Source organism: Monopterus albus, unplaced genomic scaffold (genome assembly GCF_001952655.1).
Source record: "Monopterus albus unplaced genomic scaffold, M_albus_1.0 scaffold65.1, whole genome shotgun sequence".
NCBI lineage: Eukaryota > Metazoa > Chordata > Actinopteri > Synbranchiformes > Synbranchidae > Monopterus > Monopterus albus.
The window spans coordinates 1,385,909-1,410,713 of NW_018127945.1; the positions used below are offsets into that span (position 1 = coordinate 1,385,909).

Below are 24,805 nucleotides of genomic sequence, written 5' to 3' on the forward strand. Positions count from 1 at the left end.
AAGACGTTTCACCTCTCATCCAAGAGGCTTCATCAGTTCTGACTGACTGGTGTTGAGCCGAAGATATTTACCCCCCTCGGTGGTGTTTCAGTCCTTTAAAGGCCAACAATGTCCCTTAACGACTGAGTCGTTATAGCCCAGTATCGGTGAGAGTCGTTACCTGTCTTTGAATCCTCCCCTGTCGACCGACGCCTATTGTCCTGGTGGGCATGTTTGGGCAGAGATCTCAAAACAGGATTGTAGATGGAAGACAAGTTGTGTCTTAGTCCACCACCCCTATTTAGTGAGGGGTGTTCTATTTTTACAAAAATAAGTTTCCTTAACACCTCTCTCAAACCAGCGATGTTCTCTGGAGAGATCTGGACTTCACTGTCCTCAAAAGAATGTGCTTTGTCCTTCAGGTGGAGGTGGACTGCTGACTCTGGTCCACTGGAGTTGGCCCTCCTGTGTTGGGCCATGTGTTTGTGAAGCAGCTGCTTAGTTTCACCAATGTACAAGTCGTTACACTCCTGACTACACCTAATTGCATACACCACATCACTCTGTTTAAGTCTGGGTGTTTTGTCCTTCAGGTGGACCAGTCTCTGCCACAGGGTGTTCCCTGGTTTAAAGTTAACTGGGATATTGTGGTTGTGAAATATCCTTTTTAACTTCTCTGATAAACCAGCCACATAAGGGATGACAGTGTTATCCCCTCTTGTTTCTGGTTTCTCCCTGTTGGTGTTGGGCCTCTTCCTTGCTTTGGTGAAGGCCCACTTAGGGTATCCACAAGCCTTTCTAAATTTTTTCAGTTTACTATGACCTGGATGACTGAGAATCTGCACAGACATGACAGCTCCTACAGATAAAATCATGCCAAAGGGGGAATTGTAAGATTTGGTTCTTATAGGCTCTAGTTACTTTATAAGCTTTAGTTACTTTTCATAACTTTAGTTTCCTTTAAGTTACTTTTCAGTTCTTCATTTTCTTTTAGTTACCTTCCATACCTTTATTTTCCTTGCTTATACATATTAAAACTGTATTGATGACTGCTGTATTCTACTAAGTGAAACTTTGGAACTGCATGCTGCAAATTCTGTAGAGACAGGATGTCTGTATCTTCAAGTAACCAGATAGCCTATTTTACATTTTAACAAAGACCTGTTGGCCTGTTTTGCACCTTCACCTAGACCCGCTTAGCATATTCCAAGTCCTTCTTTGTCATGGGGCATCCTGCAGAGACAGGGGGCCTACAACCTGACATGACCACCTGGCCCGTTTAGCATACTCACTAGGTCCTGCAATAGCATCACACACAGAGAGGGGCCTGCAGCACAGACAACCCATTGTTCGGTGTTCATTGATCAAGTGGCCGTCTGAGAATCACACTCACTCACTCACACTCTCACACACACACACGGTTTAGATCACATTTCAGCAAGCAGATGCAGGCAGGGGTTGACCTGGTCACGCCAAATGGCCAATAGGATTACAAAGTGTGAAATGTTGTACCTCTGTCCAGGGCGGGCCTAGCCCAAGAAGATAAATGTAATAAGAAAACGTAACTCAGGGTTCAGAGAACGGATTTCCTGCATGAGCTCTGTCTCTCTGATCTCAGTGCTGTAAGACTTTACCTGTGCCCAGGTTCAACCTTCTGATTTTATACAGTCCTCTCCTGTCTTCATTTCTCATGCTTTCAATAAAAGAACTTGGATAAAATCTAACAGGACTGTGGCTTCCTCAGGTAAGTTTTGGCAAACTCCAGTCTGTCTTTTTTGCGTCTCGGTGTTAGCAGTGGCGTCCCCCAGGGTTTCCTACCATAGTGCCCCTTGTCATTCAGATGGCGACAGATAGTGCGAACTAACACTGTTGTACCCTGTGTCGGTCAACTTGAATTTGCTTGGAAGTTGATTGAGGTTCTTTATCACTATTGGAACAATCCTTCATTGCAATCTGTCACCTGTTTTTCTCTTTCATCCATGACCAAGGAGATTAGCTACAGCGCCATGGGCTGTAAACGTCTTGAACATCTGCAATGTGGACACAGGAACAGCCAGATCTCTGGAGATGGACTTATAGCCTTGAGATTATCCAGGATTTTCCACTATTGTGGTTCTCAAATCCTCAGACAATTATTCATCCTCTTTCTTTTCTCCATGCTCAGTGTTGAGTCAACTTTTCTCCATTTTAACTGGTTGCAAGTGTGATTTCTATATTACCAGCTCCTGTTGATAGCTACAGGCAAGTTGAAATGTAGGATGGATGGTTTCTGGAGCTTAATCCACAGTGCAGACTAAATCGTGGTCTCTGCTGCTTCAATTCTGACCGTTCTTTAAAAAAAAAAAAAACTGCCTCTGAATGGAAGAACAATACTAAAAGGCTACAGCCAGTAAGGCTTTAAAATAACCTGTGGATTATCTAACAAGTCAGGCCAAAGATCTGAGGAGGCAAAATATATTTTGACAGCATTCCCTACCTTGAAGATTTCTTTTACATTGCTGAGCATGAAGACCACCATCAGGTCCACCTTGTCTTTGGAAAGCACCTTGCTGTGGACAACTGCCTTGGTGAAGCACCTCTTCACTGCCAGTCTGTTCTCCATCTACAGCACCATCAACACATCAATGTCAAATTACTAAAAAATAAATAAAATAAAATAAAACAGTACAACAGTGGCAGCAAGTCTCCCCCTTTTGTCTCTCACCTCTATAACAGAATACTGCACCACATTTGTGACTTGCAGTGTCTAGAAATGATATCTTTGGACACTGGAATTACGCATTTTCAGTGTAAGATTTAGTCACAAGTTATGTGTGTCTCTCACCTCCTTGTCCAGTTTTATCCCTTGTGGATTTGTTGCCAAAGACATGAATGTAAGCAGCCTGCGCAGCTCTTCTCTGCAGCTGTGTGGCAGCAGCTTCAGGCATAGCTGTAGAGCCTCGAGAGCGGCGCCCAACTTCGCATTCACTGAGAAGGCAAGAAGGTGTATGGGGACACAAATATATACTGAAGTCAGATTGGTTGAGAAGAGAAAAATAATGACTGCACAACTCTGTTCACTTACACCTGGACAATGTGAATCTAAGTAAGTGACAAACATAAGTTTTATTTTAACAAACTACAGTGTCTGAGCCACAGTTCTAGTTCTTACCCAGGAGGTCAATGATGGCTGTGTAGATGTCAGTCATGCACTGGGGAAGCAGTGAAGGTCTCTCTGTGTGGCTGTAGTGTTTGACCAGAGTTTCATACAGCAGCCGCTTGCACCGGGCCAAACTACTGTGGGAGTGATGAGGCTGCTCATCGCTGCTGTGGCCTGGAACGGACACAGACATCACAGGCTGCACTAGGGTCAGAAATACAGAAAGGGACCGTTTTATTGTGCACACAAGTTGAATCCAGTCAAATGCATGTATTAAACTTAAAAAATATATACTAAATACTATAACATCTTATTATGACAAACAAGCGCAAATGATGACTGATGTGCCCCCACTCTGACACCCATCACTTGCCCACATCTTGGACACTGCTGCCAGCTGGGACTTGGTCACATCTCTCCCGATTTAGAGGGAAACAGTGCTGTAGCTCCCTGCTCAGCTCCACCACTGGCTGATCAGGGAGGAAGTCCAAGCAGTCCAAAGCTGCATGCAGCCATTCATCTTCCCTGAGATATGAGAAGGAATTTAAAAAGAAAAATGTTACCGATTAAAATTAAAAAAATATTTGTCAAGTTAGTGATAAAGATACAGTGAAGAGAAAAAGTAAGTGAACCCTTTAAAGTTACAACACGTTTCTGTATAAATATGTCTTAAAATGAGGCCTTCAGAGTTCACAATGTATTAAAATCATTGTACTGTTTTTGTCCATATTGAATATATCATTGAAATGCTGACAGTGTAGGTTAGATCAGGAGAAATACTTTGAGTTTGTTATTCGCAAAAAGCACCTATTGATGTGAACCGTACTTGGCAAAATAAATAAATAACAATCTAATCATGGCGCAGCACACCACAGAGGACTGGAGCGCTCCAGTCATAGTCCAGCTGTCCATCCAGCAGAGACGCCCTGGAATGAGCTCAGAGAGCCATTCACACCAGACATCCTAAGAATACGTCTGACCTGAAGCAGCTCTGTGAGGGTGGTCCAAGATTCCTCCTGACCATTGTGCAGGTCTGAGCCACAACTACAGGAAGCAGCTGTTTGGGGTTAATGCTGCCAAAGGCGCTTTGACCACTTATTAAATCCATGGGTTTGATTACTTTTTTACTGTGAATGTTTAATGGCTGCTCAATAAAAACAAAGATAACTGTTTGCATTTTATCTTAAGCACATTGTGTTTGTCTATATGTGTGACCTAGATGATCAGATCATATTTTATGATCATTTACTGAGCATAAAATAAAAAGATTGACTATATAAATATAATATAAAACTATCAGCTGCTGGACAAACATCCAGCCTGCGTAGCTCTGCCCAAAGGTAGCAACACTGGCCATACTGCAGCTTTAATGCACCTTTAATTAATATTCCTTTATACTCTCCTTCACTTTTTCAGGCAGTAACGTATATTTTTTCTATACGTTTAATATTTCAATAACTTATAACACAGGTGGCTTTATTCAGGCACTGTGAGCAGCAGCCACCTAGAAAAGGGCATAAAAAAGCCAAACATACTGAGTGTCCCTGAACGCCTTGAGGATCTGTCTGTCCAGATAGTTGCTGCTGTAGATCAGGTCGGGGCTACCGTAAGCCAACAGGTGTGATGAAGTGGGAGACGATGGTGTCTGGGAGCACTGAAGCACCCCTTCCAAGAGGGGGAGTTCCACCAGGTTTAACAGCCTGAGCAGCGTCTGCTCCTGCCACACCTCATCTACCACTGCGGAGTGGAGCCAACACAAAACTATTACAAAAAACCCATTTGTACAGTTGTATAACCTAATCTAGGGGGAAAAATCATAAGATTTAAAAAATAAAAATTAAGCTTCCTCCTCTTCTTTCTCTGCTCCACCTGTTGGTGTTTAAATTCAGTGTTTACACCAAAACTTCACTTGTTGGACACCTGATCATCACGAGTCAAGTCAAAGAAATCTTCAGGCGTTAAGAGAATTTTCCATCAACGCAGCTCCATTTTTAAAGGAAATGGTACTAGAAATGATCTTCTCTGCCTTTTGCCCACTGCATGCTGGGACAGGCTAATTCCTTTTGACCTGGTAACTGTGTGAAATGTAATGTTTAAACTGTAGAAAAAAATTATAAATTGTTTGTTTCGTTAATGAGCTATATGGGCCCCCCAAAATCTCCATCTGTGCTTTAAGGTGAGTAAACACACAAGTTGATGAAAGCATGTGATGACACTGTTGACTTACATGACTGTGGTAAAACAGCACCAGTGTGCGCTCTGCTGGGACTTGGGCTCGGTCTGTCCACCACTGGCTCCAGCAGCAGGCTGGCACTCACAGGAGTGTCCAGCTGGTTTGCTTTTGTGGATGCCTGAGTGAACTTAACAGGGGTGGACAACTGGACATGTGACCCAGCAGGACATGTCAGCTCTTCCTGCCTGGAAGCAAAACACAGACAGTGGAGAGCTCCTATTGGTGACATGCTGGGAAGCATTCTGAGAATTCCAGTACAGGTTAGACCAAATAATTATATATACTTTGAGTCAATAAATCTTGTAGAGATTTACACCACTTGTTTAGAGGCAACTCTTCTATAAACATCTCTGCTTGAATCACTGCAAGTCAGTGAACATGACTTACACAATTTTGAAAATTGAAATTATGTACATTGACTGGTCAGATATTTAATTCACTCGAAAATAAAAACAAACATTCAGATTTTATGTTTTCCATCCTTGTTCTAATTAAGCTGAATGACACATAATAGATTGACACCATCATTAAATGTTAAGTCATCTCCTTCAAACTGTCCACATAAAACAGTTCAGTGTACAGTGATTGTCTTGAAGTATTAAAGCTCATAATGTTTCATTTTAATACCGAGTACAATTGTTACTATGCAGGGTGGTTAGTATTGTTGTGTAAGGCTGAAAGCATTATGATGACAGGCAATCCTAATATTTTGGGAACCTCAGTGTGCTGGAAAGAATTGCACATGTAAAAACTGGTAACTTGGAGTATGATGTGTACTCCATACCTGTCTGCAGGAGCACTGCAGAAGAGATTTTGGATCCCACTCACAGGAATAATTCTCTCCAGCTCATCAACCGAAGGCATGTGCACATTTACAAACCTGTATGTAACATTTTAAAGGCAAAAAGGTTACTATATGAACATATTTACAGCCCATATGGCTGCCTGATAGAACTCTTGTCACCTGTAAAGAGTACTCTTGCTGTCCTGAAACACATCCTGCTTCTTCTCCGTCCCAAAAACTTTGGTTTCCACTGCCTCAAACACACTGCAGTCCAAAAGAGCCTGGCACACCCACACTACTTTGTCTCGTGACACCTTTGCACCTTTAGTTGAAATCAAACAGGTTTGAATAATATCTTGTTGAATGTTTTTATACTGGCAAGATGGTTCAGAGCATAAAGAACCTTCAGATGAAATATCCACCCAATTATTTGATGTAAAATATGAGAAAATGACCCAGTGTCCCCCAGCAAACGCACCCTGTAAGCCTTTGAAACGGTTAATATGTTCTTCCAACACATCAACGGCTTCTGAGCCAAGGAAACAGTCACTGTGGGACTTAAAGTGGACTCGTCGACGCTTCACTGTCACACAGGACCTGAGGTGAGAGATGAGGCCACTCCACAAGCAGGCAGACTTCACTGGATGACTGCTCACTCCATGTGCTAAGACAAAGTCACAGAGGAACATGATCTGAGGACAACTATCATCATATTTTACAGATAACGACTGCAGAGTTTCAGTACAGATAAATAGTAAATAAGACAAATTGAGAGGAAAATGTATAAGTGTAAGTTCAGTGGAGACATTAGTTAAGACTCGGGAAAGCTGATGTTTTTGAGCAGTATAAGTGATATGGGGCTAATTATTACATTAAGCGAAGGCCGGGCACTTTCATTTTCTGTGCCAGAACCTTCAGGAATATATTTGTGCATTTACATTATCACTGATGCTGAGCATGAAGCAAACTTTTCAGATGCACTAACAGGCCTTTCTGGAGTTGCAGACATCACCTGGTTGAAAGTCGCCTGTAATTAACTTACCCGGAGAACGCACACACAGTTTCTCTGCGAGGTTCAACGCCGCAGCTCTTTCCTTTATTGAGGCCATAGCTACCAATCATTTGGAAAACTGTCAGAGAAGCAGTTCTTTAATTGACAAAAAGGGTAGAGAAGTAGCCAACAGCTCCGTTCAAGGAGAAGCACCTTCCTTCTCCTTCTTCTTCTTCTTACTTTTGGTGTAGTCACCTTTAATATGTGTGCAATTTTAAATTGTAATCGCTAGATGGCACCAACCGTTAAGTCACAATAAACTCCTCTTTGACAGGAATGTAATCGGTTCCTGGTCAGATTTTACAGGATGTTGGGCGGTGTTGTGTTGATTTAACATTACAGACGCCGTAACACACTAAACAATAGTCACTAATCTGAAATAAACAGCTCTGAATGCGCTGCCATAAATTTTCCCTTTATCAGAGAGGCAGCATTGTTGATGCAGCAGACATCAATCAATAAATGATTATAAAAAGACAAAGTAAAAATCCTGTATAAATTAGTATTGTTTCTTTAAATCATAATAGTAATTTCTAATGCAACAAAAAATAAATCTATGTTAGAGACGATTTTCTATAGGTAGGCTATATATGTTTTAATTTGTATAGTTACTAGATAGGCCTACAAAACCATAAACACCAAGAGCACTGCCTTTATGAAAGGTGCCGAGATTTTGAATCCTTTAAATGTGTTAATTTGTGTAGTTTTACCTCTGTAATACTATATGTTAATAATGCAAAACTATGGTGCCACTTGTATTAGTGTCTCTGTGGCATTGCCACGTTTAATCCCCTAATTGTTGTTTATGAAAAGTTTTCGTTTCTATTAATTGAACGCCTCTTCTGAGCACGAGCTCAGAGGACTTCATATGCCTGGGCGCACGAGGGCGCTGTAGGGCACCAACTCGGCTGGCTGGAGGTCCGTATTGTATTTGCTTGCTTGTAAATTGTATCAACAATCCTGTTTTACTAGACTAATTTGACAAGTATTTTAAGCAAAATTAACATTTTCAAAACAGCATATCTTAAAATTAATGGACGAACTCCATATTTGTTTATTTTAGTTGATGGTACCAAGTAGGAGGGTTATGCTAACTAACATTCCCTTTTAAGGTAACTTAACTAACTACGCTGTTTATTTTGCTACAGTTCTGGCTCATTAACTTTTCGTTAATTTCATGCATTCATTGGTTAATTTAAGTCAAAGAGAAAACATAAAACTATACCAGACCTATGTGGAATGTAATGAATTCTAACTGAAATTAGCATCTTTAGCTAAAATTGCGAGCTAATGGGCACTTAGCATTAAGACAGTTTAAAGCTGCCGCATGTTATGTAGCCAATATTTAGAAACTGGGGACTAATTTAAACTGATAAAAGAGTCAGATGTCTGTGACTTAGAATAATACAGCTTATAACTAATATTTAAACTTAGAACGCATGAAAGAGAAAGTTACCATTTATAAAGAGCTTGTCATTTTACCATAGGTTGCTATTTAAAACCCCACCAAAACTCTAAATGTCAGTATGCTGTGCATTGTGCATTTGCCCTGTAGGAGAAGAACAGGTGTTAATATTAACAATGGCTTCCTTACTTTCAAGAAGGAAATTGAAGTAGAAAGTATTATCAAGTATTAGAGTATTATTACATATTATTTTGAATGAGTATTCTACTTCAAAATATTATGTATAATGTCATTATTTATACCCGTGTCTCATGGCAAAATGTAAAAACAGCCTACTGTAGTACACTTTTACACTAGAATTGAATTGTATTGCTATTAGCTGCACTGTAATTAGTATTACAATCTAGGTGCGTTAGTGAATCTTTCTGTAGTGCATTACAGAACAGTTATAAACATAGCTCACCAGATGTTAATATAGACATCATGTTGTTTGATACAAACATTCCCATTCAATGGTTGGCAGTTATTTTAATTTGTCTTTTCATGACTTAGAGACATTGGTTAATACCTGCTCAAATAAATCGCAAGAGAAGCAAGTAAGGACATTGTGGTTTACTCCCTCATTCACAGCTCCATACACATTCCCACTGTGCACATAAGACACACCAACACTATGGCTTTGACACACTAACACACGCTTGCACATCTCCTCCCTCCTCAGCCTGGGGTCACAGTGTCATTTTATGATAGTAGCCAATTCTAGCAGGGATCATTTAATTCTCCAAAATGATTGATACCAGCATAGGTTAAATGGGAAAAAAGGTCTGTTCTATTAAGAGATCAGTGGCTAGTGGAGACCTCCCACTTAAATAGTCATATTTTCCATTAGGTGTGTGTTTGCGTGTATGCAGTGCGTGTGTCACTCAGTTTCTTGGTTATGCTGAGGGGACAGAGACAGCAGCAGAGGACCATCCACAGGTCAAATGAAATAACCTAGATAATTTAAAAAGCATTGACAATGCAATTTGTCCATTCAGTGTTATTGCTCTGACCCCTGTTAGTGCCAGTGGGCTGGTTCATTTTAACCTAGATAGCTTATCAAGGTCTTATCTTCTCATTGCACTGTGGTGTAATACAAAGAAAGAAAAAACCCTAATGGTCATTTCAAAGCCATTAGATTAGATTGCAGTGATTGAGAAACACTGTGAGACTCGAATGTGCTAGCCTATTATTTCTAATAAAATCATTTAGCAGTAAAAATTGCAAATGAGGAAGTAATTATAAGCTTATAAGTGGAAAATCAGAATGTTACTGCTCATTAAACATCCTATTCTATTAAGCGTTTTCAACATAGTGTTTTTTCTTGATTAACAAGCAGCAGAAACTCAGTGGGATCTTGGGCTGGCCAGAAGCAACCCAATGGATTTCAGTTCCGACTCTGGGCCACTCTCCACCCGCACCACTGTAAGTTACAACTTCTGACAGTAGCAGACAAGGCAAATAACATTAATCAACTGATTTGTTTATTCATTTCAATATAAGATGAAATAAGCTATTACTGGCTATTATTGCCATCTAATTTTTGTATCCATATTTTCTGTATGTTTCCCTGAAATTGCGGGATACCTACAATAGTTATTCATATTGCCACTGTGTGATATATCACATATCTATGTTGTTTAACTGCTTGCCTTTAGTTAAAGTTTGGCTATTCTCCTTATCTTATTGTGTGGATGAAGGAATTACTTTAAACATGCTTTGTCTTTCTGCTACAGTCTTGACATATAACCAAAGTTTTTCATGTTTTGCCAAAGTGATGTATTTCTTCTAAAGTATTTAAGTAGCTAAATTAGGAGCACTAATTTTAATTTTTCAGGTAGGAGGACCTGCATTGGAGCAGGAGCTGTCTCTGTCTAGTACTCAGTGTCAAACAGAAAGTGGAGGCACCATCTTATTACAGTTGTTGGAATTTAAAACCCATCTGCTTGAGGCTATAGAGGAGCTGCATATCCGAAGGGTATAGTAACAATTGTAGCAGAGTTTCTCACTGTGTGGCTATTTATATTGCTGCAGTATTGAAAAAATGTTTTTCTTTTGGTTAAAATTTCAAGTAGTATTATTGTGAAGGCTCAGCACCATCATCTACATAATGGTTTCTCATGTCTGCACATAATGTGATAGCAGGTGTTTGTCTTTTTTATCCACGATGTCACAGTCTAAAAGAGTCCCAAACACTGGTTGCTTGTAATCCCTTATGACATGTATGTGTGGCCCCTCATCACTGATGGCATGCAGTATTTCCACTAGAGGCCTAAGGTGATCACATTGACCAGTAATTTACAAAAGCTACGTTTAGAAGAACTTGTGAATAAATGTACTATATAATGTACTAAATGTAATATCTTCATTCACATCTGATGAGTCATCTAAAGACCCTTAGGATTTGTTTTGTCCACCAATTTGAAGAAATAATATCTACTCATATTTGTAACTACTGAAAACCAGCTATACAGAAAGTATCTCTGAAAGAAATGACAAAATTGCTACACACTGCCTCAAAATAAGGGTCACACAAACCTTTTGGCACATGACCAGTAAGTAGGAAGTGTATTTGTTTGTAAAAATAACAAAAACTAAATAATGGTTTGTACCCTCCAGCAAGTCTTTTCAACCTTACAACACATCCTGAGTGTGCTTAAAGGTTAGGGGAGCAAAAATGGGATGTTGGATGTTTACTGCCATTTAGTTTTTATTGTTATAGTCATGTTAACTGGGAAACAAACATAAGAAGGTATATCAGTCTGATCCTCCTCAGGCGCTGCTCTTATCAGAGTAGCGCTTTGTAGTTGTGTTGTTCACTGGGTGGAGAGGTTAAGAAGCAAAAGGATGTCATGATGATCCCGGACGTTCCTGAGCAGGTCAAATTCCAATGTTTTTTCTTTTTTGTAATACAGTATAGCCCTCTGCTTGAGTTGGTAAGGATGTGATATATTGGTATACTTCATTACATGTTGGAAAAGATGTTGTTTAAGGGGAATGATTACATATGAAACCCAGTGTGAAATAAATATCTGTTATTATAAGTGAGATGTAAATGACGTTTAGATTGTGACTTATCACAGTAACGTGATGGACACTTTGGGATTAATGCTCCGTCTAACTTCTTGCAACTAAACTATTAAACAAAGGATCACATTTTTATGCTCAGATGCTTATTTTTTTGTCTCTTGTAATGACTCATAAAAGGCATTAATTCAGAACAGCAATAAAACTGTATAGAGAGGACAGGCCATGACAAACACATGATTTAAATATATAAGAAGTAAAATTATATATTGTGTAGCAAAATCTAAACTATATATGGTTAATTTTCAGTTGCCTTTTTTGATTTACGTGGATTACCTAGCTTAATAAAGCTTTCTAGTGTCTAAATATACTTGCACACAGTAATTATTCCTCAATGGAAAACAACAGATTTATCTGGTGTGCACTGTGTTTTTTTAAGTGGAGTGCCACTCTGCTAGCATAGTTTAATAAGAACTTACAAAATAAACTCAGTGAGTTGACCAGCTCCCACATGCTCATAAAAAGGCCGGTGGATATACAGAGCAAATGACTTTTACCTGCCTTCTCAGGGGAAGAAGGAGGATAGGGGTGGCTTTCCACAAATATCACCTCCCTTCTAATGTTCCCCTTCTCTGGACGCTTTTACAAAAGATATGGAGGAATGAACCAAGGAAACTTGAAACAGTTTGCATTTTGGCCAAAAGAGTTATTTGCCCACTGAGTAGAGGAAACAGTAGTGCTTCAGTCTGCACCATGCATGCTAAGATCACACTGTACCAGTCATTGCCTCCTCAAACGTTACTTTTATCTTCAGACAATATTGGTCTTGGCTAGATTTAAGTGTCAGCTTTGTGTAAATGATGTCTTTCCATGGTCCAGGATGCAGAGGCACGCTTCGAGGATCAACTGAGTAAACTGGTGCTGGAGAAGCAGGAGCTGGAGTGGGAGAAGGTTTACATCATCATCTTTATTATCTATATTTTGTTCCTTAAATAGGTGGCCATTCACACAAGTGCTCATTCTCATGTAACCAGTAGTATATGTTGATAATTGAAACTTCATTAATCATCAGCTGTTATCCTGTGTGACAGGAATCCCTACAACAGCAGCTTGAGACAGTGGCAAACCAGCACACAGAGTCACTTGCTAATGTTAAGAAGCAGGTATGTTTTTACATTTTCATCTAAACAGGATCTTAAACAATATATTAAAACCTTCTGATCAATTTCTTTTCTGTTCTCAAGTTTCAGGCCAAAGTCAGAAACACTGAGGAGGAGAAGGTACGGAAAGCTTAGACCCAAAAACATCAACATCAACTAGATGCATTTGATTAAGTTAACGTTTGTAGTGGAATAGCAAGGACAAGTCACTCAACACAGTTAGTCTTGGCCCTTGGTGTGGATTCTTTTTTGCTGTGCTTTGGCATTTGTTATTTTTTTGACATTCACAATAATAATGATATAACATTTTAGGGGAAGTACCAGGTCAGTGCTGAGTTAAAAGATAAGGAGATTAACAGCTTAAAAGAAGAGCTGAAGTCATTACAGGTACTAACATGCACAACATACAGTCTCTTGTCTTCATGTCTCTGTCTCTCACACACACCAGCATTCCCACTCATCCCATCATCTTTCTTTTGTTTTTCCTTTCTTTCTCTCATTTTTCCATTAAAATCAGGAAAGAAATTATTTTACCATTAAACTGTTCAAAGAGATTCATAAGTTCATGCCCAACCAGAGTGACGAGTGTAGAATGTCGGTGCCTAGCATGACCCAGTCTGGCTCTTGGGATGTTCATCTTCAGCCTTGACACCACAGATGTGATATACGGCCACCCCCATGGTCCACTGCTCTTTAACACCCAAGCCTTGTTACAGAGATAATAGAGACTGCTTTTGATATTCTATCTGGGCGACACTGGCTGTGGTATTTGACTAAAGTCAAGCCCACTTGTATTCATTCTTGTGACACGCTCTGGTGGATTTCTTTAATTTACCACATTTTCACATCAGTGGCAGGTGGGAATGAAGTGATTTAATTGCTGTACCTTGATGATCTGCTAAATTACAAATTTGAGCTTCACTGGAACAGTATGGTTCAATAATCCATAATTAGGTCTAAATAATTTATCATTGCAGTTATTTTAATCTCAATAAATGACCAGGTTGATGAACATCTCTAATAATATAATATGTTATATGTAGGTAGTGATCCTTTTTATTTTCCATACATCAAAATATATATAAAATATAAAGCTATATATTTGGAAGGACAACAAGATACTGCCCTCTAAAATTAACAAGATGCTGCATTGTCTTCTGGTCTCAGATAAGGTGTTGTCCTTGTAAGCTGACCCTAAACAAATCCTGAAAAGACTGACAAAATCTTAAAAAAGGCTAAATTATTTGAATCTTTCCCAATCATTAATAAACTAGTTTGCAACCCCTTAGGAGTTATCTGATGTCCTGGGGTTCTGGACCCCACAGTGAAGATCCCATCAATAGTGGTGCTGGCTGTGTAATAAATGGTCCAAAATCTGATAACACCAGGGGAAGCCTGTAATGTTAAGGTTTAAGCACAGCTAAAACTAAGACAAAATATACAGTAACCATAAAGGCTTTATAGAAGCTAAAAGGTTTCAATGTGCACAAACTGATTTTATAGCAATAAGTTTTATTACTCATTTCAGTTTCTCCAATGTGAAGATGTGATGATTTCATTGTTGTTGAGGAGTTAGTTTTATATCACTGAAAACTGAATATCTTTGGGTTGTTTGAGCAAAAGGCTTTGAAGATGGCACCTCTGGTTTTTTGATACATGGATGGATGATTTGTACTAATTTAATAAACAAAATGATTAACTAATCAAAAGATCTAATCAACAGATCAATACAAATATATATTGGGGTTTTCAGTCATATTGCATGATGATCGTCAATAGATTTTCTTTTTTCCCTGAGAACTGATCTTGATGTAATATTTGTGATTCAAGGCTCATTCTTGTCCTTGAAAATAACACCAGACAAATCAGTCTCTCTCCAGGTTCCATTCCATTCCAGCTCTTTGTAAGTGAGCTATCAATATGTGGTATTTTGGACTACAGTGCAGAAAATACTGTCAGTGATGACTGCCACACCATTTTCAGTTTTTGGAGCCAGAGAAAATGAGCAGAGACGCTTTTTTGGATTGACACACAATAACTCGCTCTGCTCTTCTTTTACTGATTTGCTGTTTTTCAGTTGCTGAAGTTCAACTTGGAGAAGAAATCAAACGATCTGGTAAGGAAGAATTTTCCACTTATACAAACTGTTGACAGAGGATTGGTGGGAGTGAGAAAAATTAAAGAGGATGAGGGACTGGTGCTAAGGAGGGATGGGTACGTTGGGAAGAGCTCATCAGGAGTAACGGACAGGGAGTGTGTGACACTTTGAACTGCCAGCACAGCAGAGAAAATATCTCTATTAAAATATTTTATAACTGAGCTTCGCTCGGTTTAACCTTCTTCATATAACAGTGCTCAGCAAAGTGAGCGGGAGTCGAAGAAAGTTGGTGCACTGGAGAGAGGGATAGGAGGGAGTGTGAATGAGAGTGAAGTGAATGAGTGGGCAAAGCAAGAGAGAGGAAAAATCTGATAAGCTTGATACAGACAATCAAACTATAATGGCATTTTGAAGAGCGATAAAGTGCTCTGAGGCATGAGCTGAGTTGATTCGTTCATCCCACTAAAAGACAGGCATGAGCTGTGTTACACCATGACCCTCTCAGTGGCTTAACAGCTGTTTCCACTGTAGTATTCTCTTTTGGACAAATTGTGCCACTGCCTTTGGTCTCTTCTTTTTTTGTGACTGCCTTTAAACTGAGCAACTTACATGGAACAGTATTTTTTTTTTAAATATAATTTTCTTTCCCTTTAAAGAGGAGTTTGCCACTTTGGGAATTATACTTACCTTCATTGTTGATGAGAGGTAGATGAGGAGTTTGAATCCACTGTCTTATCTGTATGCTGAGTTTGAAACTTTCTGTTTTAGCAGAACTTTGTTTATTTTGAGATAAAGACTGGTAACATGGGTAAACACCTAACCTGGCCATGTTCAAAGTGAATCCACTCCCTACCAGAACCTCTAAAGATCACCAATTTACATACACTAATTTAAACAAAATGTAAGTGTGAAAAGGTTAAAGCCTGGGTTTTACATTGGTTATACATAAAACTGTTTCTTGGTTGGAAGAGATGACTGCCTGGGGCTTTGTCTTGACTTTAGTAGGAAGTAGTAGCTGTTTTTGGTCCATATGGTAAGCTAAGCTAAGCTAAGCAGCTGCTGGCTATACAGTAGTTTTAGTGTAGTACCAAAGGCTTGTTTTACAGAAAAAAAACAAAAAAACAATTAAGATGTTTTTACTGTTCATTAAGTCCTTCATTCATTCTTGCAACATATTTGGAGCTCTATATATTAAGTCATTCATTCATTCTTGCAACATATTTGGAGCTAAACATTTGTTGCTGCAGTGTTTTGTGTCACCTGGTGTCCAGTACTATGCCACGTTGGATATTCATTCTGCTTATTTTGGCTGTTTAAACTCTACCTTTTCCACAGGAACAGAAACTAGCCTTGCAGAGCCGGTCAAAGGACAGCCACCTGAATCAGCTGGGCGAGGTGGAGAAGCGGTTCAATGCTCTGTCCAGGCATTGTGTCTTGGTCAAGCAAGCCCATGAGAAACTAGAGCAAAATGGTAATATAGGGACTGTATGGATAAACAGAAAGACTGATACATAGATGCTAATGTTTACAGGTGTTTACAAACCCAATTCCAGCTGACATTGGGCGAGAGGCGGGGAACACCCTGGACAGGTCGCCAGTCTATCACAGGGCTTATCCAAATATCACTTCATCCCAAACATATGATTATTATCATTATTATTCAAATAATATATATCAATCTGCCATAACATTATGACCACCTGCCTAATACTGTGAATACAGGAGTCACTGCAGCAGTTGGTCGGCACTCGTGTCACTCTGAGGCTCACTGCACATCTTCTGTGAATCTGTTTGCTTCCATAGTTCTACTGTCAAGAAGAGCACAAATTCCACCATTCGGTGGAGAACCTATGTAAAAGGAGTGAAAACTGTGGTCGTGGGGAGTTGGAGATAATATTTTAGACAAGTTCAACAGCCTTCCCACTCTAGGTGTGATATCAGCACTATAGCCGCTGAATGTTTCTCTTCATAGAGACCAGTGTACAGTATTTTTCTTTTTTAACAAAGGTTCAAACAAAATGGAATCTTCTGAAAAGGACAAATGAAATTTAAAAATGTATTGCATCGTACATCAACCTCATCATCAGTGACCCTGTCCTTCCTTGGACCACTGTGGTAGATTCTTACACTTGCCTGTTTTTCCTACTTCCAACATGTCAGCTTTGAGGACTAAATGTTCATGTGCTGCCTAATGTATCCCACACACTGACACTGCCGTTGTAACAAGCTAGTCAGCATTATTAACTTCACCTGTCAGTGGTCATAATGTTATGAGTGATCAGTGTATTATTTTGGGCTAATGAATAAAAGGTCACTGTTATGTTCCTTGAAACTCACCAGGATATTGTAACAGCATAAACTGTGGATATAGAGAGATCTCCCAGCTCAGCAACAAGGTTTAGTGGTACTGAGCCAGCAGCTTATCCTGTTGACAACATCTAAATGAGGTCATTTACTACATCCACTTCCATTTTCCAGTGTAGCTTACACTCCTTGATATCGGGTGACAGTAGAATACCCAGGTATGACTTTCTGCTGCTGTGGCCCAGAAGTGTCAAGACTGACTGAGCCATGTGCTCCAAACTTTTCACAAATATCACCTAGTTTAGGGCCCTGAGCATCAACTAAGTGGATAAATTTAGTGCTTATCACTCTTAATAGAAAACTCTTGAGGGTGAAGTGCCAAATCCGTTTTCACCTTCAAAGTTGCCTAAATCATGTCATGCTCATCCTATGTAGTAATGAGAAAATAAAGCTATGCACCTGTGTTTTCTATGTAATTCACTGTTTAGAGCAGAAACATGTTTAATTAAAAAAGGAGACAATAGAAACTTGTTTTGCATAGTGTCTTGTCGTGCTGTTTCTCTGGAAGCTTACAGTGACAAACTTTTTATACTGTGTGTTGTATATTAAAGCACATTAACCTGCTGTGTCATTAGGACAATGTGAATATGAAATATGTACTGTAAACAATATATGTTTTACACTATCAGGCAGCCACTGTAATCTCAAACTGTTGCCATTACAAAATCCGAGCTACGTTGCCCATGTTTTAAAACGCATTTATCTGACATTCCTAAACCACAGTATCTCTGTTTACACAAAGGAATGATAAAGTCATACAGTTGTCTAGCGCTGCCAGGGCTGTTGCTAAATTACAAACGATAGGAAGTATTCAGCCAAATGGTCTGTGACCCATCTGGAAAGTGTTTCACCACCTAGAATGAAAATAAGCTACGGTACATGAAAACAAATATTTTGATCATCTTGAGTTTGATTTTTTTATTGTGTCTCTTCCTGTCCATCGTCATATGTCACTAAATAATGATAGCATTAAACTGTTATAGTTCTGTCACAGCATTATGCATGATATTGCCTTGCGCTGTGTATTTTTTACAGTTGACGAGGCCATGAGAATCAACAAGAAGCTGTCTTCTACAAATGAAAAACAAGAAGCAACCATTGTGTCACTGAAGAAGGTATGTGCAAAGGGAAGGATGTCATCACAGTTTAGTTAATGTACAGCATCTAAATGTGGTTCAAACTAAATGTTTGAAACAGTGTTGTGAAACTTGTCGTCAAGTTGTTTTCCTTTAACAGCCAATAAATATCATGGTTGTCCAAGTCACAGTCCTAAAGGTTTAAGTATTAAAACAAAACTATTAAACAAGTGTCATTTTAGAAGAATTTTGTACTTTTAAAATGTTTGAATATATGTTGTTTTCTCAGGAGCTGGAAGAAGCGAGTAAGAAGCTGATCAAGGCCAAGATGACATCAGTCCGACTTGACAAGACCCACAGTCCTATAGGCAAAGAGCAGCATGTACAGCAGCTGCACCAGAAACTGAACATGGTAAATGACAATGGGTAAAGGGGTGTTTTTATGGTCGTGTCAGAACCAGTTGATACTGGTCTCCATCACATCAAATCAACAAGATTTGCCACAAAGTGAATAATGCACTGTTTGTTTACATTTGTTTCACATGAAGGAAACTGAAATGAACAAAAAATTCAGGGAAGAAAATCTCACTTTGAGAGCGGAAAAGCAGGTAAAAAATAGAAGGCAGGACGGAAACTATATGTGACTACCACTTTAACCTTGATGTGTTTGTGTGCTGAGTGTTTTTGTTTTGCTGTCCAAAACAATGTTGAAAATAGTTTTTTACTTTTCACAAAAAAAGTACAAATAATCTCAAACTAAACCAATATGTGTATTTGTTTAGGAGGTAATGAGGTCCCTGCAGCATAACCAGCAACTGCTGTTGAATCAGACACAGGCAGTAAGCAGAGTAGAGCAGGAGCTGCAAACACAAAGAGAAAAGTACAAGGTCAGTCTCTCATCTTTTGGTGATTTTACACAGATGTCGTTGCACAGGCCTACTGTACTTCTCCCCATGCCTTTATTTGCCATCTTATCTAGGATGTGTTAATTGAATCTGAATTGAAAACACAAACATTTTAGAAAATACAACCAATTAGAAATCACAATAATACAACAAATGTAACACCATATTAGAAAACGACACAAAAAGGAAAGGAGAATCACATTTAACCACATCCAGAGCCCCCCCCCAAAAAAAGCAAAACATTTTCTTTTATTTTATATTTTGTATCATGCACAAAACAGCACAAGGGGAGAAAAGGCACATATGTTTTGACTATGCCTTCTTCAATGTGCGCCTGTGTGGACCTGGTTGTGCAGACCTGCTGTCTTTGTGTTCCAGTAAACACAATACTAAAATGCTGCATTTCTATAATTGTGTTATGTTTTGCACCTAAGGGTGACTGTAGAAACAGCTCAAAAGCACATTAAAAACACAAGGAGTAGAAACTTGTCCTCAATGTGTAGGCTCTTACATCTTCATCACCCAGTTTTCTGCCAAAAATAGTTTTAATTTTAAAATGTTATATTTAAAATGTATGTAATTTGTAACTGATTACATTTTGCAGTTTGATATGCATATAGAAACCAAAAGCTCATTTATAGATAAGCAGCCACAACTGGCTGCAATAATTGCTGAACTATAAAAATAATTAAGAAGAGTGATCTCATCAACTCAGTAAATATACAGCGATGTTATTCACTGTCACATTAAACAGAAAACACAGAATGAAATACCTTGTTCAGGGTTAGCAGGTAAAGTTGAAAGACAGGAGGAAAACATCACATTGTGTAATCACAGACTGAAACTGGAAATGTCATGATATCAGTCTTAGTAGATGAGAGTTCAAGGGCAGGTAAAGATTTTTGGGTAAGATGGGAAAGAACAGGTATATTATCAACTCAAAAGACCAATAGAGTGCAGTAAATTTAGGTGATCATATGTATTAACTGTGTGTTGAAAAAACAGGTTCTTGGACAACTATATGTTACTTTTGTTGCAATTGTTGACTTCCCCCGGTCGGCGTTTGTATTTTAACCATACACAGTGTTTGTAAATGAGAGATTTCAGGGGTTTTTTTTCTATAAATCTGCAGCCATTTCCGAAAACAGTTCAGTTTCATTTTGTCATTATGGATTATTGAATGTAAATTGATATGCAAATGCAAATATTTATCCCTGTAAAAGTAAATCTGCAACACAGTAAAATGTGCCAAAAGCAAAGGGGTCTGTATTTTCTGATATATATGCATTTGCTTTTCTGCTTTTTAAGATTTCCTAAGTGTGTGCATCAATCAGTTTTCATGCTTTAACTGATTTAAGTAAATCCACGACAATATGCAGTTATGATACTGCATCTCCAACAGTGCAGGTCTCACACAGAAGAGGAATTTTTCAAGTTCTATTTAAAATAATTATAGAGTGAATTTACGCAAGGTCTGAAGTAAATTACGACCAATTGTTTCTTCACAGAACGGTCATGAATGTATATCACAACATATACGTTAGTGGATATGGTCCCCTCCACAAGGCAATGATAGTGTGTTTATTCTCCCTTTATGGCTTCACAGTTTTATTATTCTCTATTTTTTCTCTGTACCTCCTTCTTATTTTTAATTCTCATTCATTAATTCATTAGAATCATTATTAAAATGACACAAGCCAACTGATTTGTATTAGCAAGAAGACTCTCTCTTCTTGTCCTGTTTAAGACCTTCTGTTCACATTAAACAAACACAATAAAATTTAGTATTGCATTAAAAATCCTATGGGTGATTAATTTTATTGCAGGCCCTTAAACAAGAACATGAGGTGATGCGAGAGAAAAGCAAGGCAGTGGAAGACAAGGTGGCCCAACTGATGGACAACTACGCTGCCTCCAAGACCAACTGGGACAAAGAGGTAGAAGGAAACCTTTAGCGTGAGGGGAGGCAGTGCAATGCTGTCATTTACACAACATTAGGTTAGATTGTAATGTCAGAAAAAGACAAAGGGATTAGTTGTTTATCATTTTGAACTATCAGAAAAGTGTGACCATGTCTGTGTACACTTGTGTTAAACAGAAGGCAATGTTTCTGGATCGCCTCAAGAGTGAGCAGCAAGACCTTCAAGCGGTGAAGTGCATAGCAGCCTACATACACCCAAAACATACAGGCATTAATGATGTTACCAAAACTCTTTCAGTTACAGTACACTTGACATCTTTCAAGCCTCCCATACGTGGTTTTCTTTTGCTGATTAAAATGAAGCAAAGGGGTTTATCTTAATTTTGACCTACTGATCCTTGATTTATTTAATATAGAAATAAACATTCAACAGCTCCTGAGCAGATATACAGTAAGAGGCCCATCTGCCTCCTATGCCTATAAGAATCTTACAAATCTAGAGATGAAAAAGTTACAAAGACAATATGTCAAAGAAAACATTTATAGACCTGAACTGACAAATGCTTAAAAAGTACACTGAAATACCAGAAAAATAGGAAAACTTGAACAATTGGCCACCAAAAAGTACTGCCATTATGAAGCTTATCATGTTTGTTTGTTTGTTTTTTTGACTGTATGGATTTAGTGCTGTGGCCGGTGAGGAGGCTGTGGCACTGCTGTGTTAAATTTTAAAATTGTTCATTTCTAACAAAAAGCTAATAAACTGTAGAAAGTTAAACTGACTATATTATTTTAGGAAGACATCCATTAACATGTGTTAAACAGCAGAAATACTTGTCAACAGAAATAAAAACACTGATAATGGTAAAAAGTTGGAGTGCAAAGAAGATTCACATCACTATGTACAGCACTTTCATCATCCATCCAATATAGTGCGAGTAAGTGAGTGAGTCAGGCCACACAGGTATAAAGGCAGAATAAATGGAATGGTGCATATTAAGCATATAACTTTCTTTACAGATTAGAGCCAATGGTCAGAGTGTCACTGTTTCTACCCAGGTCTTCCCCACTCTAGTGGAGGAAACCAGAGGAGGGGATGAACCCATCTTCAGCTCTGAGCTGCCCAGCTTCGGCAGTCTGCAGCACTTGGCCTCCTCTCAGAGCAAAAACCCAGACTATCTTGAGGACACAGGAACTCTGACTAAGCTAGTTGCCACTGGAGCATCTGGAGGTCAGCCAGCTAAATATAAACATAGAGAACATGTTTTATTACTTGTTCTATTCTGAGAACGTAGCATAATATTTTAGACAACACACAAGCAATTCATTGGCTACAGTTTTACATTATTTCATTTTTATTTATGAAGCTATGCCATCTTTATTGCCAGTACAATTTGACCGCCAGTTTAAACCATTTATTGTCTGAACATTTACATTGTACTTTCAGGACAAGAAGCTCTAAACCTCCATGACCGATCCATATTTAAACAGCCCCTAAACACGTTGAGCCCATTTACCTGCCCACTCACAACCACCATCCTTGTCAGTCATTCTGGAACAAGCCACAACAACAGTATATTGACCAAATACATGAGTAACTCTCACAAAGGTGAGAGTGAAGATGATGTAATTTCAGATTTCATTTGTACTACTTACTCTGTGTCTGACAATCTTCAGATTAGCAAAGGTTGTGGCACCTCAACTGTATCAAGCCCTGATTGCAGGTCTATCGATGGATCTGTAGGTTTACTGAGCAAAGAGGAAAGTGAAGAAGACAATATAGGAATGAATGAGAAAAAACAGGGAGGTAAGGATGAAAAACACAACAGAAAAATTGAGGAAGGAAATACAGAGCAGCTGTGGAATAGAGAAGAGCTCCAAATAGGAGATGTAAAGGAGAAAGGAAGTCTTAGAAAAAATAGTGAAACACTCATCATGGCCCAAGCAACAGACAGACGTGAGGATAACCCCAGGTCAGCAGAGGATTCTGGGGACATCAGAAACCCTGAAACAGAAATGAGAGATAGAGCAGATGGAAAAGGGACAAATGGAATGGAGAAGAGAGGAAAATCAGCACCGCAAACACCAGACACACCAGAAACACAGATACTGGCCCAGGCGACTACTGATACAACCTGTAAGAATACCAACATACAGCAGGCCATTGACTTAATGGACACTGAGCCACCACTCCCTGTCTGCGAGCCCTCAGACTGCTCACAAAATCTATATCAGAATGACACTGACAAGGATTCTGGCTCCAGTCATGTAAGCAAAGAATGTGGCACTGGAAGAGAGGGACAGTCGCTCCACACTCTCAATTCTGAGGATAGTTACGGGCCTAAACATGTCACTCAAGAGGAGCAAAGCCTGTGTCATAATGAGGTGAAACTTCAAGTTGCTGGGCCACATAATCAGCTGCCAAATCAATTCCAACAAGTTTCTAAGAAAACCACAGAAGAGAGGCCATCCAGCAAATCAACAGCTAATTTCACCACTGAACTTTCTGAATCTCCGAATGAGTCAAGTATTTGCACCTCCCAGACAAGTGCTGCTCAAACAGGTGGTACTGTCAGTATCCAAGAGTTAGCAACAACTACAGCAAAACCAGAACCTAGTAATCCTTCTGACATGATCAGTGACATGAAGCAAACAGAAGAAATGTTTCATAAACACACGAGTGAAGAATGTGTACCAGTCAGAACAATGGTTGAGCCACAGTCATTACCTCAAAGTCAGGAAATCTCCGAGCAAGAGAATGGACAACTGAGGTCTCAGGTCTTTGATGGTGATGGTGATTCTTGTGCATATAAGGAGAGGGAAGGTCAGTCAAATGTTGACACACAAGGAAATGATACTCCCACGACTGATCAGGAACTCACGGAGAAATCTAATTTGAAAGATGCCTGTGTTGATATGATGGGCAATGTAAGCCTTGAATCTGAGGTGAAACCTGGCAACTGTCAGGACAAACTAGGTGATGCAAGTGATGCAAGGGCCACGAAAAGCAACAGTGATCTGAAATCTGATCAAAGAGTTCACAAGATTCATGAATCACCAGAAACTAGCTGCTCAAAATTCTACAAGCTGCCTCTGACAAAAGAAATGAAGGTTGCTAATACTGACACGTCATCTCTGCCCAGCAGTAAGACCTACAGATCATTTGACTGGGGCAGCACTCAGAGAAAAACAGAAAACCAGGTTGTTCAGGTAATACAGTTTAAAAATGTAATCATTATGATTTAGAGGCCAATAAAATAATGTCGTAGGATAACTGTTTTTTAGACCTTTGCCTAGTTTGTGCAGATATGGCCTGTCTTGCTAGCCAGGCTTTAATTAAGTCATCAGTTTAACTAAATGAGCCACTTAATTTAAAGTGAAAATAAAAATGAAATGACCTTTACCTGTAAGGTATTTGACAGAATATCAATTATAAATATCTTTAAAAACCATTTTTCTGGTTCACCTTTGACCTGCAGAGCTCTTGCAACTGTACATTTATACAATAAACATTTTCATGAATGATTTTATATGTAAATAATTGGATGAGATAGTTATCATAAACCGGTCATGTCCGATTATCTCATTCCTCCTCTTAATTTGTCCAGTGGACATTCTGCAGCA

At 39.0% G+C, this 24,805-nt stretch overlaps 2 protein-coding genes across 24 annotated transcripts in view; one reads left to right on the plus strand and one right to left on the minus strand.

Moving 5' to 3' along the window:
* Positions 1-7,406, minus strand: part of LOC109962540 (DEP domain-containing protein 7-like) — an 11,723-nt gene extending 4,317 nt beyond the window's left edge. Inside the window, exons 1-10 of one of the 2 annotated variants that reach the window (XM_020604370.1) lie at positions 7,178-7,406; positions 6,614-6,799; positions 6,316-6,457; positions 6,136-6,231; positions 5,346-5,536; positions 4,654-4,855; positions 3,492-3,643; positions 3,131-3,292; positions 2,804-2,946; positions 2,456-2,581 (exon numbers count right to left, since the gene is read on the minus strand). In XM_020604370.1, the coding sequence (XP_020460026.1) occupies positions 2,456-2,581; positions 2,804-2,946; positions 3,131-3,292; positions 3,492-3,643; positions 4,654-4,855; positions 5,346-5,536; positions 6,136-6,231; positions 6,316-6,457; positions 6,614-6,799; positions 7,178-7,244 (1,467 nt within the window). In that variant the 5' untranslated portion in view covers positions 7,245-7,406. Of the gene's footprint in view, positions 1-2,455; positions 2,582-2,803; positions 2,947-3,130; positions 3,323-3,491; positions 3,644-4,653; positions 4,856-5,345; positions 5,537-6,135; positions 6,232-6,315; positions 6,458-6,613; positions 6,800-7,177 lie in introns of both variants that reach the window. The other variant, XM_020604369.1, reaches the window with a different exon arrangement.
* The window catches only part of ccdc73 (coiled-coil domain containing 73), a 22,536-nt gene continuing 4,630 nt past the window's right edge, over positions 6,900-24,805 (plus strand). For 7 of the 22 annotated variants that reach the window (XR_002275274.1, XR_002275275.1, XR_002275276.1 and 4 more), the window contains exons 1-18: positions 6,900-6,924; positions 9,967-10,055; positions 10,468-10,608; positions 12,537-12,608; positions 12,749-12,820; positions 12,902-12,937; positions 13,130-13,204; positions 14,895-14,933; positions 16,251-16,386; positions 18,315-18,394; positions 18,645-18,767; positions 18,904-18,963; positions 19,138-19,242; positions 21,087-21,197; positions 21,359-21,409; positions 22,241-22,412; positions 22,629-22,790; positions 24,325-24,391. Coding sequence is in view for 19 of the 22 variants with exons in the window: in XM_020604361.1 (XP_020460017.1) it covers positions 6,915-6,924; positions 9,967-10,055; positions 10,468-10,608; positions 12,537-12,608; positions 12,749-12,820; positions 12,902-12,937; positions 13,130-13,204; positions 14,895-14,933; positions 16,251-16,386; positions 18,315-18,394; positions 18,645-18,767; positions 18,904-18,963; positions 19,138-19,242; positions 21,087-21,197; positions 21,359-21,409; positions 22,241-22,412; positions 22,629-22,790; positions 24,325-24,391 (1,601 nt within the window). In the remaining 3 variants the exon portion in view is untranslated. Of the gene's footprint in view, positions 6,925-8,252; positions 8,299-9,966; positions 10,056-10,467; positions 10,609-12,536; positions 12,609-12,748; positions 12,821-12,901; positions 12,938-13,129; positions 13,205-14,894; positions 14,934-16,250; positions 16,387-18,314; positions 18,395-18,644; positions 18,768-18,903; positions 18,964-19,137; positions 19,243-21,086; positions 21,198-21,358; positions 21,410-22,240; positions 22,413-22,628; positions 24,392-24,805 lie in introns of those variants that run through there. The other 15 variants (XM_020604348.1, XM_020604349.1, XM_020604355.1 and 12 more) reach the window with 8 other exon arrangements.